Source organism: Aspergillus aculeatinus, assembly GCF_003184765.1.
Source record: "Aspergillus aculeatinus CBS 121060 unplaced genomic scaffold BO66scaffold_27, whole genome shotgun sequence".
In the NCBI taxonomy this organism is placed as follows: domain Eukaryota; kingdom Fungi; phylum Ascomycota; class Eurotiomycetes; order Eurotiales; family Aspergillaceae; genus Aspergillus; species Aspergillus aculeatinus.
The window spans coordinates 117,552-142,467 of NW_020291496.1; the positions used below are offsets into that span (position 1 = coordinate 117,552).

The 24,916-nt window shown below is 53.6% G+C and overlaps 9 protein-coding genes across 9 annotated transcripts; 3 read left to right on the forward strand and 6 right to left on the reverse strand.

The window, feature by feature from the left end:
• The first annotated feature begins 1,334 nt into the window (after positions 1-1,334).
• On the forward strand, positions 1,335-3,324 carry BO66DRAFT_98297 (PH domain-containing protein). Its single transcript, XM_025653751.1, has 3 exons — positions 1,335-2,022; positions 2,089-2,838; positions 2,892-3,324. Exons 1-3 carry the CDS (start codon positions 1,774-1,776, stop codon positions 3,132-3,134), a joined length of 1,242 nt encoding a protein of 413 aa, XP_025503408.1. The 5' UTR covers positions 1,335-1,773; the 3' UTR covers positions 3,135-3,324.
• A 771-nt stretch (positions 3,325-4,095) lies between these two features.
• On the reverse strand, positions 4,096-6,259 carry BO66DRAFT_375167 (DMT family transporter; the record flags this gene model as incomplete). The annotated part of the gene is made up of 6 exons (XM_025645633.1): positions 5,712-6,259; positions 5,380-5,604; positions 5,224-5,289; positions 5,145-5,150; positions 4,990-5,062; positions 4,096-4,904 (listed from the first exon to the last, which is right to left on the reverse strand). Exons 1-6 carry the CDS (start codon positions 5,832-5,834, stop codon positions 4,096-4,098), a joined length of 1,302 nt encoding a protein of 433 aa, XP_025503409.1. The 5' UTR covers positions 5,835-6,259.
• Positions 6,260-6,310: 51 nt separating this feature from the next.
• Positions 6,311-7,696, reverse strand: rab7 (Rab family GTPase YPT7; the record flags this gene model as incomplete). Its single annotated transcript, XM_025649904.1, has 6 exons — positions 6,311-6,803; positions 6,871-7,018; positions 7,080-7,259; positions 7,344-7,439; positions 7,531-7,584; positions 7,667-7,696. The coding sequence occupies 6 exons, from the start codon at positions 7,694-7,696 to the stop codon at positions 6,694-6,696; spliced, it is 618 nt and encodes a 205-aa protein (XP_025503410.1). The 3' UTR covers positions 6,311-6,693.
• Positions 7,697-8,060: 364 nt separating this feature from the next.
• On the forward strand, positions 8,061-9,148 carry BO66DRAFT_375169 (ATG16 family protein; the record flags this gene model as incomplete). Its single annotated transcript, XM_025645634.1, has 3 exons — positions 8,061-8,367; positions 8,485-8,861; positions 8,990-9,148. The coding sequence occupies exons 1-3, from the start codon at positions 8,283-8,285 to the stop codon at positions 9,146-9,148; spliced, it is 621 nt and encodes a 206-aa protein (XP_025503411.1). The 5' UTR covers positions 8,061-8,282.
• A 107-nt stretch (positions 9,149-9,255) lies between these two features.
• dot1 (histone methyltransferase DOT1) lies at positions 9,256-11,687 on the reverse strand. Its single transcript, XM_025647462.1, has 2 exons — positions 10,782-11,687; positions 9,256-10,676 (listed from the first exon to the last, which is right to left on the reverse strand). The coding sequence occupies exons 1-2, from the start codon at positions 11,375-11,377 to the stop codon at positions 9,713-9,715; spliced, it is 1,560 nt and encodes a 519-aa protein (XP_025503412.1). The 5' UTR covers positions 11,378-11,687; the 3' UTR covers positions 9,256-9,712.
• Positions 11,688-12,119: 432 nt separating this feature from the next.
• spb1 (rRNA methyltransferase spb1) lies at positions 12,120-14,988 on the reverse strand. The gene is made up of 4 exons (XM_025645635.1): positions 14,861-14,988; positions 14,655-14,804; positions 12,867-14,580; positions 12,120-12,802 (listed from the first exon to the last, which is right to left on the reverse strand). Exons 1-4 carry the CDS (start codon positions 14,876-14,878, stop codon positions 12,246-12,248), a joined length of 2,439 nt encoding a protein of 812 aa, XP_025503413.1. The 5' UTR covers positions 14,879-14,988; the 3' UTR covers positions 12,120-12,245.
• A 1,184-nt stretch (positions 14,989-16,172) lies between these two features.
• BO66DRAFT_98498 (uncharacterized protein) lies at positions 16,173-18,059 on the forward strand. The gene is made up of 2 exons (XM_025653752.1): positions 16,173-17,767; positions 17,829-18,059. Exons 1-2 carry the CDS (start codon positions 16,418-16,420, stop codon positions 17,925-17,927), a joined length of 1,449 nt encoding a protein of 482 aa, XP_025503414.1. The 5' UTR covers positions 16,173-16,417; the 3' UTR covers positions 17,928-18,059.
• A 933-nt stretch (positions 18,060-18,992) lies between these two features.
• BO66DRAFT_98504 (uncharacterized protein) lies at positions 18,993-21,794 on the reverse strand. The gene is made up of 7 exons (XM_025653753.1): positions 21,449-21,794; positions 21,186-21,396; positions 20,555-21,131; positions 20,465-20,503; positions 20,335-20,403; positions 20,023-20,282; positions 18,993-19,966 (listed from the first exon to the last, which is right to left on the reverse strand). Exons 1-7 carry the CDS (start codon positions 21,483-21,485, stop codon positions 19,186-19,188), a joined length of 1,974 nt encoding a protein of 657 aa, XP_025503415.1. The 5' UTR covers positions 21,486-21,794; the 3' UTR covers positions 18,993-19,185.
• A 1,474-nt stretch (positions 21,795-23,268) lies between these two features.
• On the reverse strand, positions 23,269-24,702 carry irs4 (the record flags this gene model as incomplete). Its single annotated transcript, XM_025643232.1, has 1 exon — positions 23,269-24,702. A coding segment is annotated over one exon (1,434 nt), but the record flags the coding sequence as incomplete, so codon positions are not given.
• Positions 24,703-24,916: the final 214 nt, after the last annotated feature.

Consider the following 24,916-nt stretch of genomic DNA (forward strand, 5'->3'; position numbering starts at 1 on the left):
TGGTGGTGCTCCTGGTGGTAATACGTACCGGTAATCTATGCATCCAGAACCCTGAGTGTCCACTTGGACGGACCCACACGTGACCCCAGGCCAGCAGGCCCTAAGGGGATCTGTCAAGGTGGCCTTTTAGATCTCTATCGACCGGCTCAGGCTCTGTGTGTGTGTGTGTGTGAGACTGCCTCAGAGGAAGCAAAAGTCCTCTCCAGGCTGGTACCGAGTATCTGCATCTGCATGTCCGATTGGAAGATGTGATCATGTTTGGCCAAGGAACATCGTGCAGATCTAAGATCGGGTCTAGTTGAGGACACCCCGAAGCTTCGCCGTTGAGCTGTCACATCCAGGGTCTGTCGGTTGGTAGGTCTCTTCGCAACTTTTATGTAGGTACACGCAGCCTGCATACAGTTACTGTGAAGGACGGACATGATGTAGACTACTGTATCTTTCAACCCTTGAATGAAGCATCTGGTGTTGCCATGTCGGGTCGTCGGGATCTGCGTTGCGGTCAAGGCACTTGCATACATACTCCGGCATTCCGCTTTTCTTAGGAAGCCTTAGGATTCTTGCATCCATCGGTCGGATCGAGCAAGTCAATGCTTGTTGGATGATTGTTTACACTGCTGCAACTACGGAGACATAGACCAAGAATGCCGGGGAAATTCAAGAGGGAGAAAGTCAAAAGACGAGCTTGTCGTCATGAAGATTATTCATGATATCAGTTGCCCTTTTCTCAACCCCTGGACTGGGGCGTGGCGGGCGGTTTTGCGTCCCACGAGGGGAACGTTTCAAGGCTTAACTAACTACTCCGTAACTAACTTACTTTTGCGACCCCCCCCCCTTGACTCTTCTCAAACACTCCAGCAACCACCACAACTACGACAGCAACAACAATCCTGAAGATGAATGATTCGATGACGTTGCTCGTGGTTCATCTCAAGGTGAAACTGCAGGAGCTTGAGTCAGTCGAGGTCTCACTCTCACAATTGGCCCCCCCACCGTCTGGACACTGGCTGGACACTGTCTGGACTAGAACCCGATGATCTTCTAACAGAATAGTCAGTGAGGGCAAAAACGTCCATGCGTCCCGTTAGCAAAGCAGGGAAAATGTTGACCCCCTCTCTTCGGATTCAAGTCTCGAACTACTACTAGTAGGAGTCAGTAGTCGGTAGTACGTAGTAGATTCTCGGATAGATACCCCTTTCCTTCCACCAGGGAAAAAAAAAAAACGAAGAAAAGATTGGAAGACCCTTGAATTTCCTCTTTCATTTGATCTTCTTTTCTCTCTTGCTTTCTTTTTCTTCTTTTCTTCCCCCTCTCTATGTATTATGTATGAAAGCGAAAGGTGACGGAGTGCAGCTCTGGGTCATGCCACTTGCTGATAATACCTGTCATTGTTGATGTTGTTGTTGTTACTGTTATTGTTGTTGTCGCCGCATTCCCTCCTTCATCGTCGTTGCTTCCCACTGCAACTCAACTCGCCCAACTCTCCTTTCGATCCAACTTCAATGACCTTACGGTAGCAATCCTCCTCTCACCGTGTTCGCGACCGTATACTCTCTCTGTCCTTGACATCCTCTGTTCCGACTGCAACTCGACCATCTAAATGACGACCCCTTCTTGGTCTCCCCCGTACATGCGCACCACGAAACTATAGAAGAACCTAACGCTCCTTTTGCTCCGTCGCAACCTTTTCCGCGACCGTCGCACATACACCAGATTGATCCTGGCTTGGAATTCCACATCCCTTTTACCCCCTCGGCCGGTTCGTGAGGCATCATGACCCAGGCTATCTCAACCTCGTGCCCCCCAATTATGGAGGGGAGCGCCCGAGCGCCCGTGATCCATCTCCCCGACGGTCAAGTCCAGAGGTCCTCCACGCTCCTATCGCCGACCCCAAATCCCACCCACTATCGCAACGGTCATGTCAACCTCGACACCTTCTCACCCGTCAATGAGAACGGTAGCTTCGAGTTCGACCGAGTCATCAAGACTGGAAAAGTGTTTCGTCGTGTGAAGCACAAACATGTTAGTCGCTTTGCCTTTCTTGGTTGCTCATCACCAGCAGGACACTAACCTTCCTACCGCTGCTAGGCCTTTAGAGCTTCGTGGAAACCGGCTTACCTTGTCCTCCGCCCAAACCTTCTTTCCGTGTACAAAGATGAAGAAACCACCCGCCTCCGTGCCTCCATCACCTTGTCCGAAGTAACGGCCGTCGCTTCTGTCCGGTCGCCCCGATCGAACCGACAGTACGTCTTTGGCATATTCTCTCCTTCCAAGAACTACCGCTTCCAGGCCGCGACGGACAAGGAGGCCGAGGATTGGATCAGATACATCCGCGCCGAGACACGGATGGACGAAGATGAAGAGGCTTTTCTGGCGCTGTCCAAACCGGGGGATGCTGCGGCAGCCAGCAGTAAGCGTCGAGTATACGATACCACGGACCACTCGGACTTCGACCAGCGCGGACGGCCCAGCTCTCCCGAACTGGGGGGCGCGCTGTCGCCCGCGTACAAGTCGAGGCGCTTCGCCTCTCCTCATGACCACTCGGCGAACGACATCACCTCGTACTCGGAATGGTCGGACGGGCCTGGAAGCAACACCAGCGTCCGCCTGCGGTCACCCTCGGCGCATAATCGGTCTGCATCGGCCCTTGCGGAGGGATCGTCTTCGAATGCGCGGGAGACGGGCCGGGTCAACGACGCCGGGGTCCTGCGTGATCCCGAAAGGGTCGTGTGCAACGGCTATCTCCAGTGTCTTCGGATCAAGGGCTCTATGCGGCAATGGAAGCGGTTATGGGTGGTTCTCCGACCGAGTGGCCTGGGCTTTTACAAGGATGAGCAGGTGGGCCTTCTTTCGTTTCACTAATACTTGAATGGTATCTAACACAACATCAGGAATACTCCGCCATCAAGATCATCCCGATGTCTCAAGTGATCGACGCCGCTGAAATCGACCCCATGTCCCGGTCCAAGAATTTCTGTCTGCAGATCATCGCGGAAGAGAAATCTTATCGCCTCTGCACGGCGGACGAGGAATCGCTGGCCAAATGGCTGGGATCGCTGAAGAGTATCCTCGTGGCGCGCAAGAAACTCGAACCCACCCCAGCAGGGACCACAGGCGCAGCCGGACTGTCCTGAGGGAGGAGAAGAATGAACAAGTAATCAGAAGTTGTAAAAAAGATAAAAAGAAAAAAACAAACCAGCAAGCAATTAGCAGACAGAAAAGAAACAGAAACAGCCAAGATTGATTTCCTGTCTGAGTTTAACCGACTCCTTACTCTTTTATCCACTCCTTTGCCCAACCCGTTCACCAACTCTGGCTTTGATTGTTGACTGCAGTGATATTGATGTTTCTTATGTATTTTGTGCTATACAGCAAGCCCTTGGCCTTTCTTGACTTTCTCTACCTGTTTTGATGAACAGCCCGCCCGCCGTCTTTTCTATTGTCTTGGTGTGATGGATGTCTGTGCAATTTCTTCCGGATTGATACATACTCTTTTCTTTCATCTAGGGCAGTGATGATTGGTATCACTCATACTTCCACACTGAGACTCGGGAATTGTCCCCTTTCGCCCCATAGTAGCTGTCTGTCCCTGTATACTTGGTTTCAATTTGGAAATTTTCCTGATTGCGATGACCTGGAAATATCATCGCTAGGTGCTGTGCTTGTCCTCGGCCGTGTGATGCTGACGGGGGGTGGATGCCCGGTATTGCAATCCATGACAGATTGCGGGGATGGATGGGGACAGTCTAGGTTGAAATGAATTGTGTTTACGCCTCTTATTTCTTCTGGGAGTGCTGGTGTACAAGTACATTTTTCTTCTGCTAGGCAGTCGGTTGTTTCTCTTGGGGTGCAGTACACTATCTATCTGCCTCCTTTTTACCTGAAGATGGATGAAGTACTTCTACGAGTGGCCATGGTAAAGAGTTGCCAAGCTGCGCCCTCATTATCCCCTCCTACTACCAGAAGTGAGTGATACCATCCTAGAGAACCAAAGGACCAAAGAACCAAAGAAATCGCTACAAAGAGCCAGTAAGTCACACCACCTGCAGTCTATACTTCACCCACCCCCCCCCAAACACAACCCCACACAAACCATCAATCGCGATGATCCCCCTCCTCCACCGCCGAAATAGCCTCATACCCCGACGATGCCCCCGTCCTCCCCCTCCCCCTCCCCCTCGTCCGCCCCCTCCCGCTCTCCTCCCCATCCCCATTTCCCTGCGTGTCCCCCACATCCCCCCGACTCTCATGATTCACCACCAAAAACGACCCGAACACCACCGCCGCGCCCACCCAATACGCCCCACTCGCATACTGCCCCTGGATCACCATCTGCCCGACCAGCGACAGCGGGATGGTCAGACTCAGGCCGACGGTCACGACCAGCGGGGTGGTCAGGAGCATGGCGTAGGCCCAGCACAGGTCGGAGAGGAGGGAGGCGAGCGCATTGACCCAGACGATGGCCCAGACGCGGGGGGAGTCGGGCCAGGCGAGGGGTTCGACGCGCAGGGCGTGCAGCACCAGGAAGCCGGGCCACAGCAGCACCATGTTCAGGAGGCCGACCAGCCCGAAGAAGAGCTGCATGTTGACGCGGGATTCGTCGCCGACTTGCTTCTTCAGGACGATCGTGTAGACCCCGTACATGACGGCGCTGAAGGCGGCCATGGCGTCGCCGAGGGCGATCTCGTGCGGGGGTTTGGGGGGGATGGTGCTCCCTCTAGCCCGCAAGGTGGGGTTGAGGTTGGGATTAGGGTCTGCGTCTGGGGTTGGCGAGGGGGAAGGGGAGGAGATGTCGAGGCGCGAGATCATGATGATGCCGATGAGGGAGGCGATCACGCCGAGGAGTTTGCGGGGCGTGAAGCGTTCGACGCCGATCAGGGCGCCGAAGATGAGGGTCCATACGCCTGGGGTTTGCTCGTTAGGTTTTTTTTCTTTCATTCTTGCAGAGTGTGGTGTGGGGGATGGGATGTTGCTCTCCAGTAAACGTACCACTCGTGGAGGTCAGGATGGTGGTACTTCCCACCGTTGTATACTGTAAACATGCCATGGCAAAGTAATTGGCCTACCTCGCACGCGTCAATCACAAGTCCTTCCGGTCCCTTCAACACTCCTCCCTGCAAACAAGATAACATCGCGCAACTTACAGTAAACTAAACCCACCCACCCAGCCATGTTAGCACTTCCCAAACCTCAACCAACCCGAAAAAAAAGCAAAAAACTCACCCACAGAAGACAAAACTGAAAACTCAGCTTCGCCGTCTCCTTCAACCCCAACCTGGCCGACGAAAGCTCCCCAGCCCCGGCCCCGGCCCCGGCCCTCCCCCAGCTACTGCTACCAGCACCAGCACTCCTGCTCGTACTCCTACTCCTACCCTCAACCCCCGCACGATCCAAAATCCGTCTCCCCTCACCCTCCAAACACCCATCATGCGCATCCAGATGCTGCAACAGACTCTGCACCGACCGAATCCGGTACAGCTTGCCGGCGCGCCAGAGCCGGAAGACCCGACCGGCGATGATCGAGGCGAGCGGGAGGATGAAGATGGAGGTGTTGACATAGGTCACGAAGAAGGGTTTGGAGTAGGTGTTGTCGGCGAAGATGGTCTAAGTTTTACCCACCACACCAAGCTAAGTTAGCGAACTCGCGTCGTCTTTTCCCCACCACCCCCTCATAAAGGAGGGGATTTGGGCGGAGGGGGGAGGGTATGTACACTGGCCAGGAAGTTCGAGGCCGTCCAGAGGAAGACCACGATGAGCAGTAATGCGATCCCGAGAGTGCGTCGACCCCCCGGGGTCAGGCCCGAGGTCTGCGGGATGGATGTTGAGGGCTCCATGCTGAGGGCAGGAAGCCTGTACTGTTGGAAGTATCGTGGGAGGGATGTGTGCGGTTTGCGCGTTTCGCCCCAAGGATGAGAGCGCACCGCACGAAGGGCACGAAGAGGGGAAACGCGACTTGCGTTCTTGTTTGGTTCCGAGATGTCGAGATAAGAACTCAAACCCTCTCTCTTCCTCCCCGCTTACACCGTCCAAATGGCGACCGCGACGGACACTCGCTCCGGAGACCGTGCCGACAAAAGGCTCACCGAGTAACAGGGTAACAGGGTCATCGACTTGACCTAGTCATGAGGGCAACAGCGAGGGTCGCAAGGAGTGAGACAGCTTAGCGCGTCGATAGCAATAAGCCAATCCAAATGACACCGGGGCCAGCAGGCGGTAGCAGGCGGTGCGATAAGCAGGGAGGATTTACCGGGGAAATTACGGAGTACTGAGTACTGATAACTAACTCAACTACTACTGTTGAAAAGAGGGCGGTGTAACTCGATAGCATCCCGCCAAGCATCACGAGATAACCTCGATAAGCACGCGACGGTCAACCCACCAACTGAAGAGTAACTTGACTACTGGCTAGTAGTGTAACAGTGTGAATTCGTGAATTCCCCCCTCAGACTCCTATAGTATGAGAGAGACACACACAAAAAGAAACAATCAATAACACCCATGCGAGCAACAAACCAGCAGAAAGAGACAGGAGCGTGATACATGAAAGGCACCCGCAATGTATATACAGGTGCTAGGAAAGAGGAGCAAGAAGTTCGTAGTTCGCAAACCAAACCAATCGAAGCGCAGCATTTCTTCAAGTTAAGACAGGAGTTGTAGTATCGTTCCAAAATCATGGTCTAGCGATTAGGGTATTTAACAGGCGCAGCCGTCGCGGTCACCGTCCAGGTGGATGTTGATCGGGTCGCTGAATTCCCCGCTGAACTCCTCGGCTTCTTCTTGGGCCAGAGCGCTTCGAGCAATGACTACGTGGGACGAGGGGGTCAGTACAGTCGTAGCACAAGGGAAAACCGGCCGGGCGGGGACACTCACCCTCAAAGGCTTGCTCCACGTTGATCGCCTCCTTGGCGCTGGTCTCGAAATAGGGGATGTTGCCTTTCGACTGGCAGAAGGTCATCGCCCGCTTGGAGGAGATCATCCGTCGGCTTTCCTCCGCATCGATCTTGTTACCAATCACCACCTGCCAGCACAGTGTCAGTGACCGCACACTACACCGCCCGAAAAGAGGGGGGATCCCTTACAAACGGGAAATTCTCCGGATCCCGAGGACTAGCCTGGATCAAAAACTCATCGCGCCAGCTGTCCAGCGCCTCGAAGCTCTTGGAGTTGTTCACATCGTATACCAGCACGCAGCAGTCGGCTCCTCGGTAGAAAGCGACCCCCAAGGACTGGAAGCGCTCCTGTCCCGCAGTATCCCAGATCTATATTCGCAATAAGTTAGTATCCAAGAAATGACAACGACGGCGAGCTAGGAGGCTGGTAGTGAAAAAGCGAGGAGAACATGCCTGCATCGTCACCAGACGGTCGTCCACCAAGACCTCCTTGGTGAGGAAATCGGCGCCAATTGTGGCCTTGTAGCTCGCGCTGAATTTCTTGTTGACCTGTTGGGCGGAAAAGAAAGTCAGTGAAACAGTTCTGCTGCTGTTGCTGCTGCGAGGGAGGAGAGAGAGAGAGAGAGAGAGAGTCACGGACATATTGGTTCATCAAACTCGTTTTACCGACACCGCTATCACCCAAGATGATCACCTAAATACAAGCAAGTAAGAGCGAAGATTAGTTTTCGGGACGTTGAAGGGTTTGTTTTCGGGGATGTTTTGTTGCGGGTTACCTTCAACAAGACCTTCTTCCGTGACGACATGGTGGAGATGCGTAAGGTATTACCGGTTCTATGCGGTATGGAGGAGATGCCGAGGGAGGATGGGGGGGTGCAGGGGAAGTGATGGATTTGTTTATTTTTGGTGGTGGGAGGTGGTGAGTGGAGTGAAGGGGGCACGACAAGCAGAGGAGAGAGAGGGAGATTAATTAGTGTAGTTTAGTAGGTAGTAGTTTAGTTTGTGGTTGGGATGGGTCTGGACGGTGAACTGCAATGGAATGAGTGGATGGGGCGGGCAAGATGATCATTGCACGAGGGTCCGTCCGGGCGGTGGAGATGGCGGTCTGCTTGCAAAGTAAAGTATTGATTGCATGTTTTCATTGTTTACCCCATCGTCATCATCACCCGATTATCATCCATCCCTCAACCTCATGCGCTTCAAGGGACCTGCACCCTCCAGAACCTCACCAGATCCCCTCAACCCCTAGCCCAACAGCTCCAACACACCATCATGTATCCATGACTGCCTTATCAAATAGACCAAAACCAATACCACCTTTCGCCCCTCCTTATCACCCACACCCACACCCACCACCACCACTATCTATCTATCTATCTACAGTATCACTAAATGGCCCACTGGCGGGAAGAATACTCCGCTGCACTGGCATCTCGCGACCGCCGCGAGAAAGCCAACACCGCATTATACGATGCCTGTACGCCGTTTCCCCCTAACCCTTTCTCGTTGCCTGTATCCAGCAAAGTAGATTCTCCAACCAGCCCTCCCAGACAGTAGTGAATTCCCCGCAAATCTAACCCCAAACAAACCAAAGACACCCAACTCGCCGACCGAACCGCATCCACCACCACCGCCACCACCAGCCTACAAACTCCAGCGGGCGAAGGTCCGCGTGCGACCACAACCACAACCACAAAACACCATGTCCCTCGCCCAGCCCGATCCGCACCAACACCACCCGCCCCGCAACAAGAACAAGAAACCCTCCTCGCGTCGCTCGCCGCGGCGCAACGATCCCGCTCGGAGCTGCAGGCCCAGCTCACCCGGATGACGGCGGAGCTGGAGCGGCTCCGCAAGCGCCACGCCAGTGACGGGCGACGCCTCCAGGGGTTCGAGCAGGAGGTCGCGCTTCTGCAGATGCGGTTGAAGGATCGGGATGAGGAGTTGCGGGGGAAGGCGAAGTTGTTGGAGGTATGGTTGCTGCACTCACCCCATTACTTGGTTGGTTTGTTTTTAGGACAAGGGGGGGGGCATGTTGAGCCTTCAACTAACTGACTGACTGACTGACTGACTGACCTATGCCGGGGTGGTGGCTACAGGATTTCCAAGACGAGATGGCGTCCCTGAATCTCCAACTGAACATGGCCGAGGAGCGGTCCGCGCGGTTCCAGCAAGAAAACCAGGATCTGGTGGATCGCTGGATGGCCAAGGTCGGGCAGGAGGCGGATGCCATGAATGCGAATTCGAGGTTCTCGTAGATCTAGACACTCAGAGGTTATGGGGGAGGGACGCGGACGTTACAGGGTGGGAGATTTCTTATTTCACGCTGCCAGAAGACTTTCTGCTTTGATCATTTCCCCCGTACCCAGGCATCGGGCTGGGCGGGATTTCTTTAGGATATGTGTCAGAGCTTTCTATGCACAATGATACCCATGAACTAGTTATTCACAGTAGCAGTTGGTCCAGAGAGACAGATCCAGGCTCACGCGCGATGACCTAAATACCCAACCTGGACCAAGAGCGGAAGATGAAACTGACGATGGATGAAAAATAGCAAAGCGCTGGTTTAGTATAGATGCCGGTCCGAAGAGAAAAAAAGGTGGTATCATGCCTGGAGCCCCGGAGTATTCCTCCCAAAATCGAACTCAGGGACACCCGAAAAGGGATCTGGAAAAATGAAAACTATGTAGAAAAAGAAAATGGACATATATATCACGTGTGTCCAGGGAGCCATCGATACAAGAAAGAAATCATCGCGGTCGTTACCCAAGAGTTGCCGTGACAATCATGCACCTGTTTGTTGCAGCTAGGCCAAGAACCGTTCACCCTTGGCTTTCAACAAAGGCCTTCAGCTGGGAACTATCCTTCCTGGCGATGAAATATGTGCCGCCAACGTCGGTCCAGCTGACGCTATTGGACCAGTAATTTCGTTGTTTGACTGTGAGCAGGTTGATGGGCGAATTGAGGTTGCGGGCTTGAATCTTGTGGCCCGCCGGGACAAACGACTTGAGTGACACAATCTGACAGCCCTCCTTCATGTCCAGGAAATGGTTGATCAGCTCGTTGTTCAGCTGGGGGGTGAACGCCTGGTTATTGATCAGGACGACGTCCGCCCGCTTCAGAACATCGACGATGCTTTGCTGCTTCAAGAAGTCGCCGCGGATCAGGTGCGTTTTCCCGGGGGCAATGCCCCATAGCCGGCATCTCGCGCGGAACTCCGCTTGTTGGAGTTCCGCGAGCTCACAGGCATTCTGCATCATCTCGCAGCCCCAACTTTCGCACCCAATCTCCAGCGCTGCCTGCAAAACCACATTGCCCACGCCAGAACCTAAATCCACAAAGACCTGGCCGGACTTCAAGCCCGTCTCCTTGAAGATGGTGCTAATAAATCGAGGAAGTAGCTCCCCATAAACGTTGTCCGTCCCGTTCTCATACTGCCGCAGTGATTCGACCCGAGGCGAGACGGTTCGCGAATAGATCTGGTTCAAGATTCTCTCCACCAGCGGCAGATTGAGACGGCCCATCGAATCGAGTTTCTTGGCAATGCTCCCGTTGCGCCTCAATCGTGTAATAGCATGGTTATAGTCGGCCACCGTTTCCCGGAACTGCGCTTCGGACGATTGCGCCAGGGCTCGCCGGAGTCGGCGCTTGATCCCATTCGTCTCATCGTCAAACTCGCCCACCTCGTCTTCCGGGATGAAGTTCTGAGCCACAATCTCGATGACTTGAACGATATCGTCGATGGGTTTGAAATCGTCGTTGTCGCGGGGAACGACAAGGTTATACCTACAGGCCGGAAAAAATCATGTTAGGCCGACGTTCAGACGGAACGCAAAACACGGGACGAAAAACAGAAAATTCGAGGAAAGAACCTGATGGAAATTCTCATACCTTTCCTTCGGAGAGTTACTCGGATACTGCAAGGAGATCTCCGGCAACGGCCTCGACGCTCCAAACGCCGGCTTGAAATTCCCTTCCTTCTGGGCCGAGGTGATCTCCGCCGCATGGATCATGGGCAGCCGTCTGGGACCACCACCACCACTGCTGCTGCTGCCGTTGTCCTCGACGAAAGCCTTCAGTGAGCGCACGCGCCGGTGAGGGTCCGGCTCCGCGCTGTCGCCCGTCCGGGCCCGTTTACGGACCTCGAAGGATGAAGTATCGGAGTCGCTGCTGGCGTCATCATCGCTGGAGAGGCGCAATTCGGGGGTTTGACGCTTGCGATTGCCTTGGCTGGGGGTGCCATGCCGGCGCTTCGAGGATGAGGAAGGGAGATCGTTGCGATCCCTCGAGACGGACCGACTGCCAGACGCTTCTCGAGTTTTGAGCTGGACGGATGGCGTCCGCGGGGAGGGATTGTGTCCTGGCGTGTGCGAGGGAGAGCGGGAGGTGGGAGGAGCGGTTCGGGTCTGGACGACTTTGCGAATCTGAGGCTTCTTGGGCTGCAGTGAGAAGGCCCCTCCTTTTTGGAGGTGGTCGAAAAATCCCATGAGGGTTGGAGGGGCAGGAGGCGGCGGGCGGGCGGGCGGATCGCAGTCGCACTTTTTTGTATGAGAGCGGGAGAAGGTGATATGATGCAAGAGATACGGTGAATGCAAGTATTGACTATACAAGTGTAAAAGGGGGGAAGGGGGTAGTAAAAGACAACCTATGATACGAGGTACAACATATGTACGGGGGACTTTACCCCAAAGCAAAAAGGACAAGAAGTAAAGAGTGTAGTGTAGTGTAAGTATGTAAATGATGTGAAGAATAATATGCAGAATGTAAGGTTGCCGTACAAAACAAAGCGGGTTGACGGCGGGCGGCGGGCGGCGGGTGGGCGGCGAAGAGGGAGAGAGAGAGAGAAAAGAGGAAGGGAATTAAAAAAAAAAAAAACCCCGCGGAGCCGATTAACTCCAGTAGGAGGTGCAGTACTCGAAAAAGATAAGTTATCCAGAAGAGGTGGGCGGTGATGAGGAGGACCGGACTCGATCCTCGATGCTTCTTCCTTCTTCCTTCCCGCGAGTCCGCCAAGACCCCGTCTGATGCCAGTTGCCGCCCGCCACTTCGGATCCGATCTTCTCAGCTGCACCCTTCCCTTAGCGTGAAAGAATATAGTAGTGAGATACGAGTCAGTCTAGTCTGCATCTCTATGGGTTTCTGTTTCACCTCACCTTTAACCAAACAACTGACAAGGGGGGTGTGCTCTTTATCGACTACATACGTACAGTGCAGTACATACACACCTTCCCAGTAACACATGCAAAACAAATGCACAACAGTAGGTATCGTGAGATTTTGAGGGAGGGTATTTACAAGAATCCAGACTGCGAACAACCATCATTTTGTGCACCATTACACAGGCCCTCGGCGCTTCTATTTCTGCTTCTTCTTCGCAACCCGCTTCTGCGCCCGGATATCCTTCTTCATACGGGAATCCACGATCTTGTACCGACCCTTGACACCCTTGGGACGACCCGAGATACCCCGGTTGGCACCCTTGGCCACCACCAGCTTCACTTGCGTCTTGGGCTTCTTCTTCGTGGCACGCGCCATCAGCTTCGCAATCGATTGCGCCTTGTCTCTCTCACTCAGAGCCTCGTCATCCGCCAACAAGGCGGACTTCTTGCGCAACTTCTCCAACCGCTGGGCAGCCTTGAACTTCTTCCGGCCCTTGGCCTCCATCACCTTCTTGATAGGGCGTGCGTTGATAGCACGCCACTTCTCCTTGATGGCGGCAGCTGCCGCCTTGGTGATGGGGCGGTTCGGGGCACTGTGCTTGCCCTCATCGTCAAGGAACCACTCCGGCAGACCGTCGACATCCCGAAAGGCGTAGCGGTTGAACCCGTCGTCAACCACGTCATTCTGTTTCTTTTCACCAGTAGCCATCTGTTGCGCCAGAGCCATGGCCTCTGCGGTGATGATGTCGATGTCTAGTAGTGTACATGTTAGTCTTCATAGCCTTGACAGACAGTAGACATGAATCTGTAGACTTACCAAGCTGCCCATTGGCCTTCCGCGGGTCCTCGAGCTGAACAGGCTCCTCATCCTCGGAGTCTTCGGCCTTCTGCTTCGAGTTCTTGGCCTGCTTGGCCTTACGACGGTTGTCGACCTCAACAGCACCGTCCTCCTCAGAATCCTCCTCAGAGTCATCCTCCTCTTCATCTTCTTCATCTTCCTCTTCATAATCGTCTTCTTCCTCCTCTTCCTCGTCTTCCACATCATCGATATCCTCAAGACCTTCGAACATGTCCTGGTCAAAGAATAGCGCGGCGTGGTTGGAAAGCGATCCAGACTTCGGTGCTTGCACGCCATTTACCGCAGCACTAGTCTCCTCCTCTTCTTCATCGTCGCTATCTCCCTTGTTCTCATCCGAGAAGCCATCCCATTCGTCAGCCTCGTAGCCCTTTCTAGCTTTCTTGGCCCGCAGCTTAGTGTCCTTATCCTCCTTGCGCTCCTGGTATCGCTCATACAAAGTGTCCAGTTCGCGCTCAAGGCGGTCACCCTCTTCGTCGCTCTCCTCTATATCGGATTCGTCGTCACTGTCCTCGCTGTCGCTTTCGATCGTAGCCTCCTTGCCAGCGGCGATGACATCACGGGCATTATTCCGGTCGACAGGCTTGATGGAGAAGGTTGCATCGTCTCCGCCGGGTCCCAGCTGTTCCATACCGATGTCCATGGGCGTCGTCATGTGCATCTGCATACGGACAATTTCCTTGCGCTTCTTCTCGTTCTCCTTGCGTCTTTCCCTCTTCATCTTGGACGTTTCCTTCTCGCGGAGTCGGAGCAGTTCTTCCTGGATAGCCAGCTCCTCATCCATGGGGGCGATCTCCGCAACTTCTTCGGCCTCTTCGCCCTTCTGCTGCTGTCCCTTCTTCGTGACGAGGCCGAACTTCTCCCGGACCTTGAGACGCCATTTGAGCAAGTTCCGGAATTCCTTCTTACCCAGAACCTTCAAATCATCACAGCATTTGCGGATCTCGTCTGTGGTCTCCTCTAGTCGATCCAGGGTGGCGAGCGCGAGATCTCCACCAGGGGTCTGTGTGAAGCTGAGCTTGTTGTATGAACCGAGAATGGCGATCGGGTCGGTGGTGTTGATGAACTCCGAGACCGAGCATTCCTTGAACTGTGTGTAGTCGCCCTCTTCGTAACCTTCTCTCTTTCTCTTCTTCTTCTCCGGGTTGAAGACCTTGGCCTCGTTGTTGGGGGTCGGGTCCGCGAGCTCGGCGAAGACGTGCTTGGGGTCGAGGAACTTGGGGTCCAGGTGCTTGGGTGCCTTGTAGCCGCGGCAGACGACGAAGATTTCGGCCGACACATTTCGGGAAGAGGGGGGTTTCGTCGCCTCGACCGAGGTGAAGAGCTGCTTGAAGACCCACAGCAGGGGGTTGTAGTCCTTCGACCGGAAAACCTTGGTCACGAATGTACCGCCCTCGGCCAAGAACTCGGTCGCCAGCTTCATGGACTGCAGCACCAGCTCGGACTGGGAGAAGGCATCCTGCGCCCACGCCGTACCGACGTTGGGGGCACCATCGTGAAGGACCGTATCCGCCTTCCAGTGCTTCAGGTGTTGTCTAAGGGTGGCGCGACACTTGTCGGTCGTGATGTCGGCTTGGAACGAGATCACACGGGGGATAGGCTTGATGGGAGCAAGATCGACACCGACGATGATACTCTGGGCGGGCATACATTCTGCAGCGACTTGACACCAACCCTATGGAGGAGAGAATCAGATTCAACGGCCCAATAGAAACCGAATCGAAGATATTCCGTAGGTTGGTTACTTACACCGGGCGCCGCGCAAAGATCGATGAGGACCTTGCTCTTCTGCAAGAAACCATACTTCTTGTTGAGCTGGACCAACTTGAACGCAGATCTAGCTCTGTATCCCTTTTCCTTCGCAAGGCGATACCACTTATCCAAACGACCTTTACCGTGCTGGTTGTTGTCAGTCCAAATTGCTTCCCTGGAGACGCGGTGGGATTCCACAATACCTTCTTTTGAATCGCCATTGTGATAAGCGGGCGGTCGAGAAAGTCTCGACTTCAAGACCCGGACTGGCGAAATAAAAAGAAAGAGTTGATAAAGAGAGAGAAAGAAAAGGGTTGGTTGGAGTAACCGGGGGGGGATGATTGCTTTCTCTCTATGCACGGGAAAAAAAAGTTATCGGGCGGGCTTGAATGGATCGAGTCAGCCAGCCAGCTGAGCCAGGCCTTTCAAATGTTCTCCACAGTCCGCCCCGAAACTTACAGTACAATAAAAAATTTCCCCTTTCTGGTCTTTGGGTGTGGCGGTGCGGGACTGAGCCACATGTGAGTTGCTGTTTGATGCGTTTGTCTCTGCTTATGTGCCTGAGGACGCAACAAAGGACGGTCAGCATGTGACGTGATATCACCGTACTGTAACTGATGTAACTGATAGTACGGAGTATACGGAGCCAGTACTTACTGACTGTTATTACGGAGGGAAGGAGGGAGGAGTTGCAGGCCAATCGCCCCTCGGCCTTGAGAACAACTCGACCCCCAACCAAATCACTTCTCATCCCTCAACCTTCCCCCTTCCAGCAGGCATCACTTGTCGCTAAGGTACTAGTTTTACTAGTATTAACCTGCTAGGTCTTTCATCTTCCATACTTACCTACAGTACAAAGGCCTCTTGCCCACCCTTTTCCAACAAGAAGGCTTCTTTATGCTTCGATCCCCACCCACCCCCTACCACTAACCCGCAATATATCGATTTCATACACCCTCCCACCCCACGTCTTTGGTGATGCCACTGTTAAACTTCCATGCCATCCATGGGATCTCGTAAGAGAGTAAAGCCCAGCCCGCCAGGCGCGGATGCCCGTTCGACTACATCCTCAAATGACAGTGCGGTCTCCGGTTCCACAGCCAAACAACGTGCTCGTGCGCAAAAGAGAGGAAGCGGTGTGGTGAGTCTCGGATTTCCCCATAGCGTTGCCGGAACAACTATGGGGCCATGGCTGGTGTAGCTGATATCTGCCTCTCTTCTAGACACAGAGCTGGTACCCAACTGCCTGGCCGGCCGTTTCAAGAGCATCTAAAGCCGCCCCGGTTACCGAGGTTGCCCGTGAGAGCATTTCCGCCGCCCAGAACATCTCCCCAACACCCCCGCGACTCACCTCCTCGTCAACTTCCCAACTGAGCGTGGCCCCCAGGCAGTCTCGCCATCCATCTCTCCAGTTGACTCGAAAGGATACTGCATCTAGCCGCTCCCTCCCCGCCAGCGCTACAACAACCATAGTCAATATAGCTTCAGATGGTACTGCGTCGACTCCGGCAGACGACGCCCGATCAGATCGTACTACAGTGGCAGCGAATCCAGTCGAGGAGGTTGCACCCAGTGACAGAGGCTCAGCTGTGGCGGAGGGTACGCGCAACGAACCGTCAAACACAGCCCCCGCGACTGCTGTCGCGGGCGACAGTGCTGCAGGTGTAGACTCCGGTGTACAGTCTGGCTCCCAAGCAGGCGGATGGTTTTCGTGGCTCTATGGATCATCGACAGCTGATAGATCTGGCCCACAAGTCCAAATGGCGAAGCCAGAGGAGGAGCCACCATCGGAAACACCAGACAACAAAGAGGAAGAAAGGACGATAGAAGACCAAAATCCAACAGTGGCAGAAACAGAAGCAGACCAGGAGCAGCCTGCCGAAACATCTGAGGTCTCTGGGACAGCCCAGAAGCGGTCTTGGCTTCAGATGTGGTATGGCTCGTCCGCCTCAAAGACCCCGGAAAATACTCCCATCGAACCCTCCAGTGGAACCGACACACCCACATCTTCTGTCCCGCATGCAGCACCTGCACCGAGCCAAGAGCATGAGATGCAAGAGGAGGTAGACGACCCAGTTAAACCACTAGATCCGAACACAAAGGCTTCCGGGTGGAGCTTCTGGTTTAGAGATGCTTCGAAGGATTCCGAACCCGGCAAGTCGCAAGATGCCCAGGTAGCCGAAGCCTCCATGACTCAAGAGCCATCGAAGAAGTCTGCCGTGGAACCTGAGCCTGAGAATGAGCCTAGGGTGGGGGTGGTGAAGAAAGGAAGCGTCAAAGCTAAGGCTTCTAAGAGTACTGCTAATCTACTTGACAAAGCTACCGCACGAGCCGAAGCAGATGTCAACGCTCCAAGCCAAGGACCGTCTGAGACTGTAGCAACAAAACAACTCCAGAAGGTCCTACCGAACCAAGTGCTTCCGCGGTTCGAGGACACATTTGCCTTGGAAGAGAAGCCGGGCATACTCCAGACGATAGGGCGCTACTTGCATTATAACAAACAAGCCGACAACAAGCATGTTTACATGGTCCGGGATCCGCCGCATATCAAAAAGGCACTCGCCATAGGTGTACACGGGTATTTTCCGGCTCCTCTGATACGGAGTGTTCTCGGACAGCCAACCGGAACGTCGATCAGATTCTCAACAATGGCAGCTGAAGCCATACACAAGTGGGCAGAGGACTTTGGCTACAAATGCGACGTAGGCAAAATTGCCTTGGAGGGCGAGGGCCGTATAGCCGAGCGCGTGGAACTGTTATGGAAGCTGCTACTAAACTGGATGGAGGAGATCCGAACGGCGGACTTCATTCTGATTGCATGTCACAGCCAGGGCGTTCCGGTGGCAATCATGCTCGTTGCCAAGTTGATATCCTTTGGCTGCATCAATGCATCCCGTGTTGGTATATGCGCCATGGCGGGCGTCAACCTGGGCCCGTTCACCGACTACAGATCTCGATGGATTAGTGGTTCAGCGGGCGAGCTCTTCGAATTTGCCCTGCCCTACAGTCAGGTTTCGAGGGATTATGAAGCGGCATTGCGCACATGCTTAGATTTTGGAGTGCGAATATCGTACATTGGCAGCATTGACGATCAGTTGGTTTCCTTGGAGGTATGCAACCTTCTAACGCTGTTTGATGCTCCAGTCATCAACAAGTCTAATTATGCTTCAGTCCTCACTATTCACCCCCGTGACCCATCCGTATATCTACCGCGCAGCCTTCGTCGACGGCAGGGTCCACGCTCCGAGCTTGTATGCCACCACCCACTGACCCTCAATCACTTCAGCACACACTGACCACTCTCAGTCTTTCACACCTAGTCGGCTTCGTCCTGAAGCTTCGCAACCTCGGCATTGCAGACCACGGCCTCATCCGCGAACTCAGCTCCCCGTTAGCAGGAAGTCTCTACACTGGCGAAGGCCACTCCCGCCTCTACGACGACCCCGCAGTCTACCGGTACGTTCTGCACTCCCCCAAACAAACAACAAGCAACAAGTAAAATGCTGACCCGCGAGGAAAAATAGTCTTGCCATCCAATTCGCCCTCCAAACCACCGCCCTCCCGCTCACAACAACAGCCACCACCAAAACCCTCCTCAGCATCAAACGCACGCAACCCCCTTCCCCCGCCAACCCGTACATCCTCCCCTTCGCCATGCGTGGCCTCCTCGAGGAGGAGTACGTCCGCCGCGAGCTGACGACCGAAACCATGGAACTGCTCCAACAGTTCGACGACTGGAAACCCTCCAGTAAGGTTCTGAAGGATGTGAAGTTCCGGTTGGAGGGGATCCGGTCGAAATTGTAGCCGCCCCGTAGCACAACATCTTTTTTTTACGCTACGGGGGTTTTTTTTCTGCTGCTGTTTGAAAATAAGCGGGCGGGTTTTGTGAATATAGAATTATCTTGTTTTTAGCTCCAAGGAATTTATTATATTAGTTTGAGTTGGGGATCCTTGTGGAAAATATCCGGTTCTCGATCCTCGAGACTTGAGTCTTGGTTTAAAGTTGATTGTTTTGGTTTGGTTCGGGGAGTAAGGTATGAGGTATGAGGTATGGGGTATATGTATAGGGTTGTATGGATGGTGAGAGTAAGTAGTAGTATCATCTACGAACACCGGATATTGCAAAATCGCTGTGCACCGCATTTCCACGAGAGTCGAACCAGCAACACATCTAGACAAAAATCCTGGAATTGGAGTTCATCGTTACATGCTTTCTCAACAGAAGATACAAGGTAAGATAAATGGATTGCTTGGATTGCTTGATTCGAACCCCAAAACCCATACACTAGGCCAGTCCACGCATATATCCGGACTCGTTCTTGAATAACGCCAGGGCATGCAGAATTCGTTTGCTTTGCTTTTTGAAGTTGAAGGGGGGGAGAGAGAGAAACGAAAAGAAAATTCTACGGACGGTATGTAGATAAAGGGGTCTCATTATAGGTTTGAGGCGGGGGAGAAGGGTGTATGTATGTACGGGAGGAATTAGATAGGGGTTGTGTTTGAACGGAAAAGATTTGGGACTCTCTCTTCATGCTTGAATAAACGCCGTGTGGTATGCACCTTCGATTTCATCTAGGAGTTTGTTAGCGCGAAGGAACGGTCGCCGGGCCCGGGGCGTCAAGTAGGGGTTATGCGTACCTCTCATGCCGTCCAGCGCCTCGAAAGCAATCGCGTAATTGGTCGCCGCGGCGATGATCCGCTCCAGTCCCTGTCGGATCTCCTCGATGAGTCGATCGGACGGGCTGCTGCTGCCGCCGCCGCCGCCGTAGTCCGGTGGAGTCATTTGTTTCTCAACGCGGGCCTTGTAGAAGATCATCAGCATGGCGTAGCTGCCTTGCATGAGACAGCATGCGAACGACGGCATAGTGCGGGGAAGTTGGCTCGGTAGCAGCTGCTGGAGGCCCGGTGGGGATGGTTGGCGATCGTCCGAGAGCAGCGGCTGCGGGATCGGGAGACAGTGGAACATCTGTGAGATCAGGAGGGAGGCTCGGAGACAGATTTTGGCCGAGTGTTGGCTGCTGTATGGGAACTCGTTGGTGAATGAGTACTGAGGTGGTAAGGAGGAGAAATCGGACGAGGTCGAGGATGCGGAGGAAGGGGTATAGTCGGATGAGGACTGCTGGAACATGTCGAGACTGCTGCAGGCGCAACCAACCCGGGTGATGCTGTCTTGGGTCGCTGGGCTTTTGATGGTCTCAATTGGTATGGAGTTTGTGGTGGTGGTGGTGGCTGCGGTTAGATCGCAGTGCTTCTTGATGAAAATGGGTATATCTGAGAATGCTCTAAAGCGGTGGATCTTGATTTGTGCGCTACAATGTTGGTTAGCACGGGCGTGAAATCTCGATGTGCGAGGTTTGACCCTCACCTTGACAGCTTGATGCGCGAGATCGCGCGTATACTTTGAGCTGTTATGGACTCCAAATCTCCTCGACAAGACATGGTCTGCGGAACTATGGGGAGTAAGTTTGACTGTGCTAATGCGGAGCTGGCCCATGAATCAAGTTGTTGCATTCTTTCAAAGATGTACTGCATGTTCGTTCTGGTTGAGACGCATTTGTTGAGGTCGACGACGAATTGGGTTGCCGATACGAGCACCTGCTGAGCCTGAATCAAGACGGACCAGCCCTGCAAAAAGCGTCAGAGATCGAAGTGCTACCAAGAAATTGGGTTGACTCACATCGGGGTCGGCAGCGAAGCGTGGATACGGCGTGACAAATTGGGGATCGTTGGCGACGATGGAGAGCGGCTGAGAACCCGCGTGTTAGCCACTTCCTCGAGAGACATGCATAACTCTTCAGTGAACTTACCGTGGCGCTAACAATGGAACCTTGGAGGACACAATAGTACTACTGAGAGTCAGACATCAATGCCATAGAATCAGGGTACGAACTTCTCACCGTCATCCACCAAGCTCTTCTCCGAGCTTCAGAAAACTCATCGTAAACGTCGCTGAGTGAATGCAGAGACATATCCAAAGCTATAGACAAGGCTTGACCAGCACGGTACCGCATTTTCAACAGGTTTCCCCGTTGAGTGTACTCGTAGACTGAAAGGACCAAAAGTGCCAGAATGCTCTCAAGCTCCACGGGCGCTTGAGGATGGAAAGCAGCTCGGTCAATAAGAGGTCGGTCGTTGGACAGCGCCAGTGCAGGATCAGTGGTCGAGGCTTGCAGCTCGCAGTCGGTCTCGATAGTCAGATTCGCCATTTGGGCAAACATCTGAGCGTATGTTCGGCGGCGGACCACAGAGGCGGGGCTAGACGATTCAATATCGTTCGGATGCGGCACTAAGGCTAATATAGCTGAAATTGCACAGCTGAGAGGGGATTGAGGCCGGTAGGGTATCACGGGTTCTTCTGAGGGTGACTCTGTGAATGAACCAACGCCGTCCAAAGGTCGATCCGGAACGCGAGGAGCGAATCTCGGCGGAAGTATAGGAAAATAATTATGAACAAACTCGTAGTAAGCATTCAAGCTGTTTTCGAAGTCAGAGGACGTAATGAGCTCGCTTCAAATGATGGTTACTCACATCTCTATTTCACTGCCATAAGTTCTGACCAAAGACTGCGAGGGGACATTCGATGGCGAGGGGGTCGGTTCCATCTGTACTGGGATACTGCTCTCGCCATTAGGGACGAACAGATCTGTGAACATCGAGTGCACATCCGAAGGAAAGTCCAAGCTTCTGAGCCCCGCCCCCGGAATTGACAATACGTCAATCTGGCCGAACATTTCCGGCGCTGAACCGTCGTTAGCTGGGAGGAACTGGCAATCTTGGGTCAGCTTGCTTACAATCATCATTGAACCCAGAGGACGGCGGGGTGATCATGGCGCTCTGCTCATCATCTTGCTGAACAGCCTCGTCTGAAGGAATTGAGGGCTTCTTCTTTTTCCGAGGACCTCCTCGTTTACTGGGTAGGTAGGAGCACTTTCGCTTTTTGCTAAGACACTTTGCCACCACGATCAAATCAGCATATACTTTGGCGAGACGCTGCGGATGTCTAGGGAGCCATCATGGAAGGCTGAAGTAACAGAGCAAGGCACAATGTGTCTCCTTGAGATGAAGGCTATGGCCTGGAAAACTGCGAATTGGCGAGGGGAGGATACATACGTTTGTACAGGGGTCTTGTCCATCGCATCTCGTTCTGGAAGCACGACTGAGATAGATAATCAATCAGTCGCAATGAACGGCAAGATGAAAAGATTCCAAGTCGCTTGCAACAAAATCCAAGCTCAGTGCTTGCACAAAAGTTCCAGGTGGATGCGACGCCACTTACCACGCAAGACACGCTACTTTGACTGGAGGCTTTGCAAATTTCTTGCGGACAACCGCGGGCTTGGAAGCTCTAGGCTGTGTAACTGCCGTGACTCCATCATCTTGGTACGGCTGCTGGGAATCGTCCAGGGCCATTTTGGGCGTGAACTGGAGATACACAGCTGCAGCGGGTAGTATGAGTAAATGGTAGGAAGATCATGCAACGGCCGCAGGGCGTGCTACCATCGCCCACGATCTAAATAGAGGTTTTCCCGGAGCGCATAACTCGAGGGCTACTGGGGAGAATGAGACGGGAAAGACGCAGAAATAACCATCCAGGAGCTTTCCGGGGTAGCCAACCGAATCGGGGGGGAGGTTGGGTGGGTAAATCGACAGATCCTAAGAGTGGTCTGATATACTCGTACACAGTAGCATTATCGGGCGAACTGGGCTGTAGTTTGGTTTGGATTGGACTGGTGAGTGAGTGAGCAGCGGCGGGCTTACTCATCCTCGAGGTCCATAGATTCAAATCCCGAAGCGTGGGTGTTTCGGGATTTGCTTCCATTGACAGACGATCCTCCAAGAGTGGCGCGCAGCAAGTGCGTGGATTAGTCAAATAGTCAATTTGCACAAGGCGAAAAAAGTATTGTTGCTTTTCCCCAATTTGTGCATTGTTAGCATAACTCGGAGAATTGAAGCACGATTTGTGGTTCTTTCACTGATTTGGTGTGAAATTGGTGAATCGAAGTCCTTTTCTTTTCTTTTCTTTTCCAATATTTCTTTCATTCGATCGATCGACCGACGGCAATTTAAGTTGGACTAAGCTCCTTCCTGTTCCGGTAAGCTGCATTGACCGTCTGGAATGACCAGTCTCATGTCACGTGAGGATCTGTTGTCTTGCACATTCAACCCGATCATTGTTGCGGGTCGGGTCGAGGCTCTGGAATGCAATGCAGTCTCTGGGCATTCTCGCATAGCCGATGGTATGAACCAGCATCTGCCAGAAAAGAGAATCGCAGCCGGTCTCCGCGAAAATCCCGAGGATTAACCTTTGCCGAATGGGGGTGGTGGATCTAGACTGGGTCAATCGACACTGGGCAGAATATTTGAACAAAAGTACTGCAGCACAAGGGCCTTCAATCACAGAAGCTGCAAAGTCCCGCCGGCCGTCGCCACCATCCTAGGAGGTGTGGTACATGTAAAGTGTCCGGTACGGTAGGTCCAGGCGTTGACTATCGAGTCTTAGAGTTAGCCGGTTCGGTCTGAACGCATTTTTAAACCAAAATTTATTGCACTATATAGCCAGGGCTGCAACCAGATATCACTGGTCTAATGCAAGCTCCCCTATAGATCAGTTTCAGGACGGCGGCAGCGAATGTATTCTTATCCCTGATATCCGCTTTACGGAGAACCAAACGCTGTCAGGGACCCGCACGGGGAGCTTGTGCCCTTTTAGCTGCTGGTCGATCAACCACATCCCCACCACAAATTCCTCGCGGGTCAAAAGTCCATTCTTCTGATGATCAACCAGGTCCCAGACCTGCTCTAAGACATGCGATGGAAGCTCGCTGCGAGACCAGATGTCGCGGACCACAAGGTTGACTACCATTTCGGACGCGTCGGGGGGCAACGAGCCGGGTGGGACTTGCGACGGCAAAGGCACAAGCAATCCTTTGTTTGCCGCCCAGACTCCTTCGTACTTCTTCCGGTCTTTCTCACTGACCTCACTCCGCCAACGCTTTCGGTCACCTTCATGATGTTTGTGGGGGTGCTTGCGTATTATGTGTTTATGCTGGCGATACCCCTCGTCTTCATCCGAACTGCTGGGATGTCGAAGCGTCTGCCGTAGCACAGTAGAAGGACTGGAAGATTGCGGGTGATCATGTTTCTTGGTGTGGCCCAGATGCACGATTGAACGTGACCGGGGCCGACGCCGGGGTGGTGGAGGTGGAGCGTTTTTCTTCTCCTGTGAAGCTCGGGTGGATGCTAATGAGGATGCTACAATTGCATCTGACAGTACTCCTTCAGAGGTACTATCAAGTAGGCTCGGAGTACTGTTGGTCACTGATTTCGCATACATAGACGCCGAGGCTGGACTGGAGGGTCGCAGTCGGCCATCACTACTGCTCAGAAGAGCTCGATGACCTGCCAGGTCTATTCTCGATGATGATGGTGTTTCGCTCGGTCGCGGGGGTAATGATGGTGGATTTTCGTCGGGCCTGATAGGATCTCCCGAAGGGAGTGCTGGATGTAATCGGGGAAGGTTCTTCGGCTTCTCTGATGCCAGATTGACATCGATGCTAGTAGGATTCAGGCAAGGTTTTCGAGGCACTGGTGGTGGTCGAGACTTTGCTGCAGCCAGCTGCGCAAAGTCCGATAGAGCAGAACCCGGCCTGACAGGTTTCCGCTCGATTTGCTTGTCTCCGAGTCGAGGGACCTGCTCGTCTTTTAAGATCTTCTCAAATGAGGCCTTGCTCGCAGCTGTGGCCCACACAGGCTTCGGTGCTAGGAGCTGTGGTTTTTCGCGCTCTCCGCCAGGCCTTATTGGAAGGTCAACACTGGCGCTGCTGCTGCTGCGTGGAGTAGGAGCTGGTTTCTTGCTAGGCGTGGATCTCCCCGCCGCAAGCTGGGCGGCGATCTGCTGCGGGGTACGTGGTCTTAGGCCCCCTATGTCCCCCGGTACTTTGAGGGGAGCGTCCCTGGAGCCGTCAGGTTGTCCGTATGCACTGAACTTGCCAATCTTGTCCTTGACTGAACCAATCTCGGGTGGCTCTGGAGATTGGTTGCTGCGAAGAGAGGCTAACTCAGAGGCATAAGAGTTCATGTTGAACGATCCCTTTTGGGCGCCAGATTGGTGACTGGCAAGAGATGGGCGTTTGTTTGCAGACCTTGTTGCATTAAAAGCTGCTGTCGCTCCTTGAAGAGCTGTCACCGTGCTGCTTGCGCTGCTCACTTGGCTGGGGGACACATGGGGAGACAGCCGGCGGTCCAGAGCGGGTGTCGAA

What these genes read in the sequence shown, in the direction of transcription:
- BO66DRAFT_98504 (XM_025653753.1), bottom strand. Translation starts at nt 21,485, where the DNA reads ATGATCACCCCGCCGTCCTCTGGGTTCAATGATGATT. An exon ending in TATGGCAGTGAAATAGAGAT is followed by an intron (nt 21,132 to 21,185) that starts GTGAGTAACCAT and finishes CTTCGAAAACAG; the next exon opens with CTTGAATGCTTACTACGAGT. An exon ending in GTTCCATTGTTAGCGCCACG is followed by an intron (nt 20,404 to 20,464) that starts GTAAGTTCACTG and finishes GCGGGTTCTCAG; the next exon opens with CCGCTCTCCATCGTCGCCAA.
- BO66DRAFT_98498 (XM_025653752.1), top strand. Translation starts at nt 16,418, where the DNA reads ATGGCGAAGCCAGAGGAGGAGCCACCATCGGAAACACCAGACAACAAA. An exon ending in ATCAGTTGGTTTCCTTGGAG is followed by an intron (nt 17,768 to 17,828) that starts GTATGCAACCTT and finishes ATTATGCTTCAG; the next exon opens with TCCTCACTATTCACCCCCGT.
- spb1 (XM_025645635.1), bottom strand. An exon ending in ATCTTTGCGCGGCGCCCGGT is followed by an intron (nt 14,581 to 14,654) that starts GTAAGTAACCAA and finishes TCTCCTCCATAG; the next exon opens with GGTTGGTGTCAAGTCGCTGC. An exon ending in GAAGGCCAATGGGCAGCTTG is followed by an intron (nt 12,803 to 12,866) that starts GTAAGTCTACAG and finishes GTACACTACTAG; the next exon opens with ACATCGACATCATCACCGCA.
- BO66DRAFT_98297 (XM_025653751.1), top strand. Translation starts at nt 1,774, where the DNA reads ATGACCCAGGCTATCTCAACCTCGTGCCCCCCAATTATGGAGGGGAGC. An exon ending in GTCGTGTGAAGCACAAACAT is followed by an intron (nt 2,023 to 2,088) that starts GTTAGTCGCTTT and finishes TACCGCTGCTAG; the next exon opens with GCCTTTAGAGCTTCGTGGAA. An exon ending in GCTTTTACAAGGATGAGCAG is followed by an intron (nt 2,839 to 2,891) that starts GTGGGCCTTCTT and finishes ACACAACATCAG; the next exon opens with GAATACTCCGCCATCAAGAT.
- dot1 (XM_025647462.1), bottom strand. Translation starts at nt 11,377, where the DNA reads ATGGGATTTTTCGACCACCTCCAAAAAGGAGGGGCCTTCTCACTGCAG. An exon ending in AGTAACTCTCCGAAGGAAAG is followed by an intron (nt 10,677 to 10,781) that starts GTATGAGAATTT and finishes TCCGGCCTGTAG; the next exon opens with GTATAACCTTGTCGTTCCCC.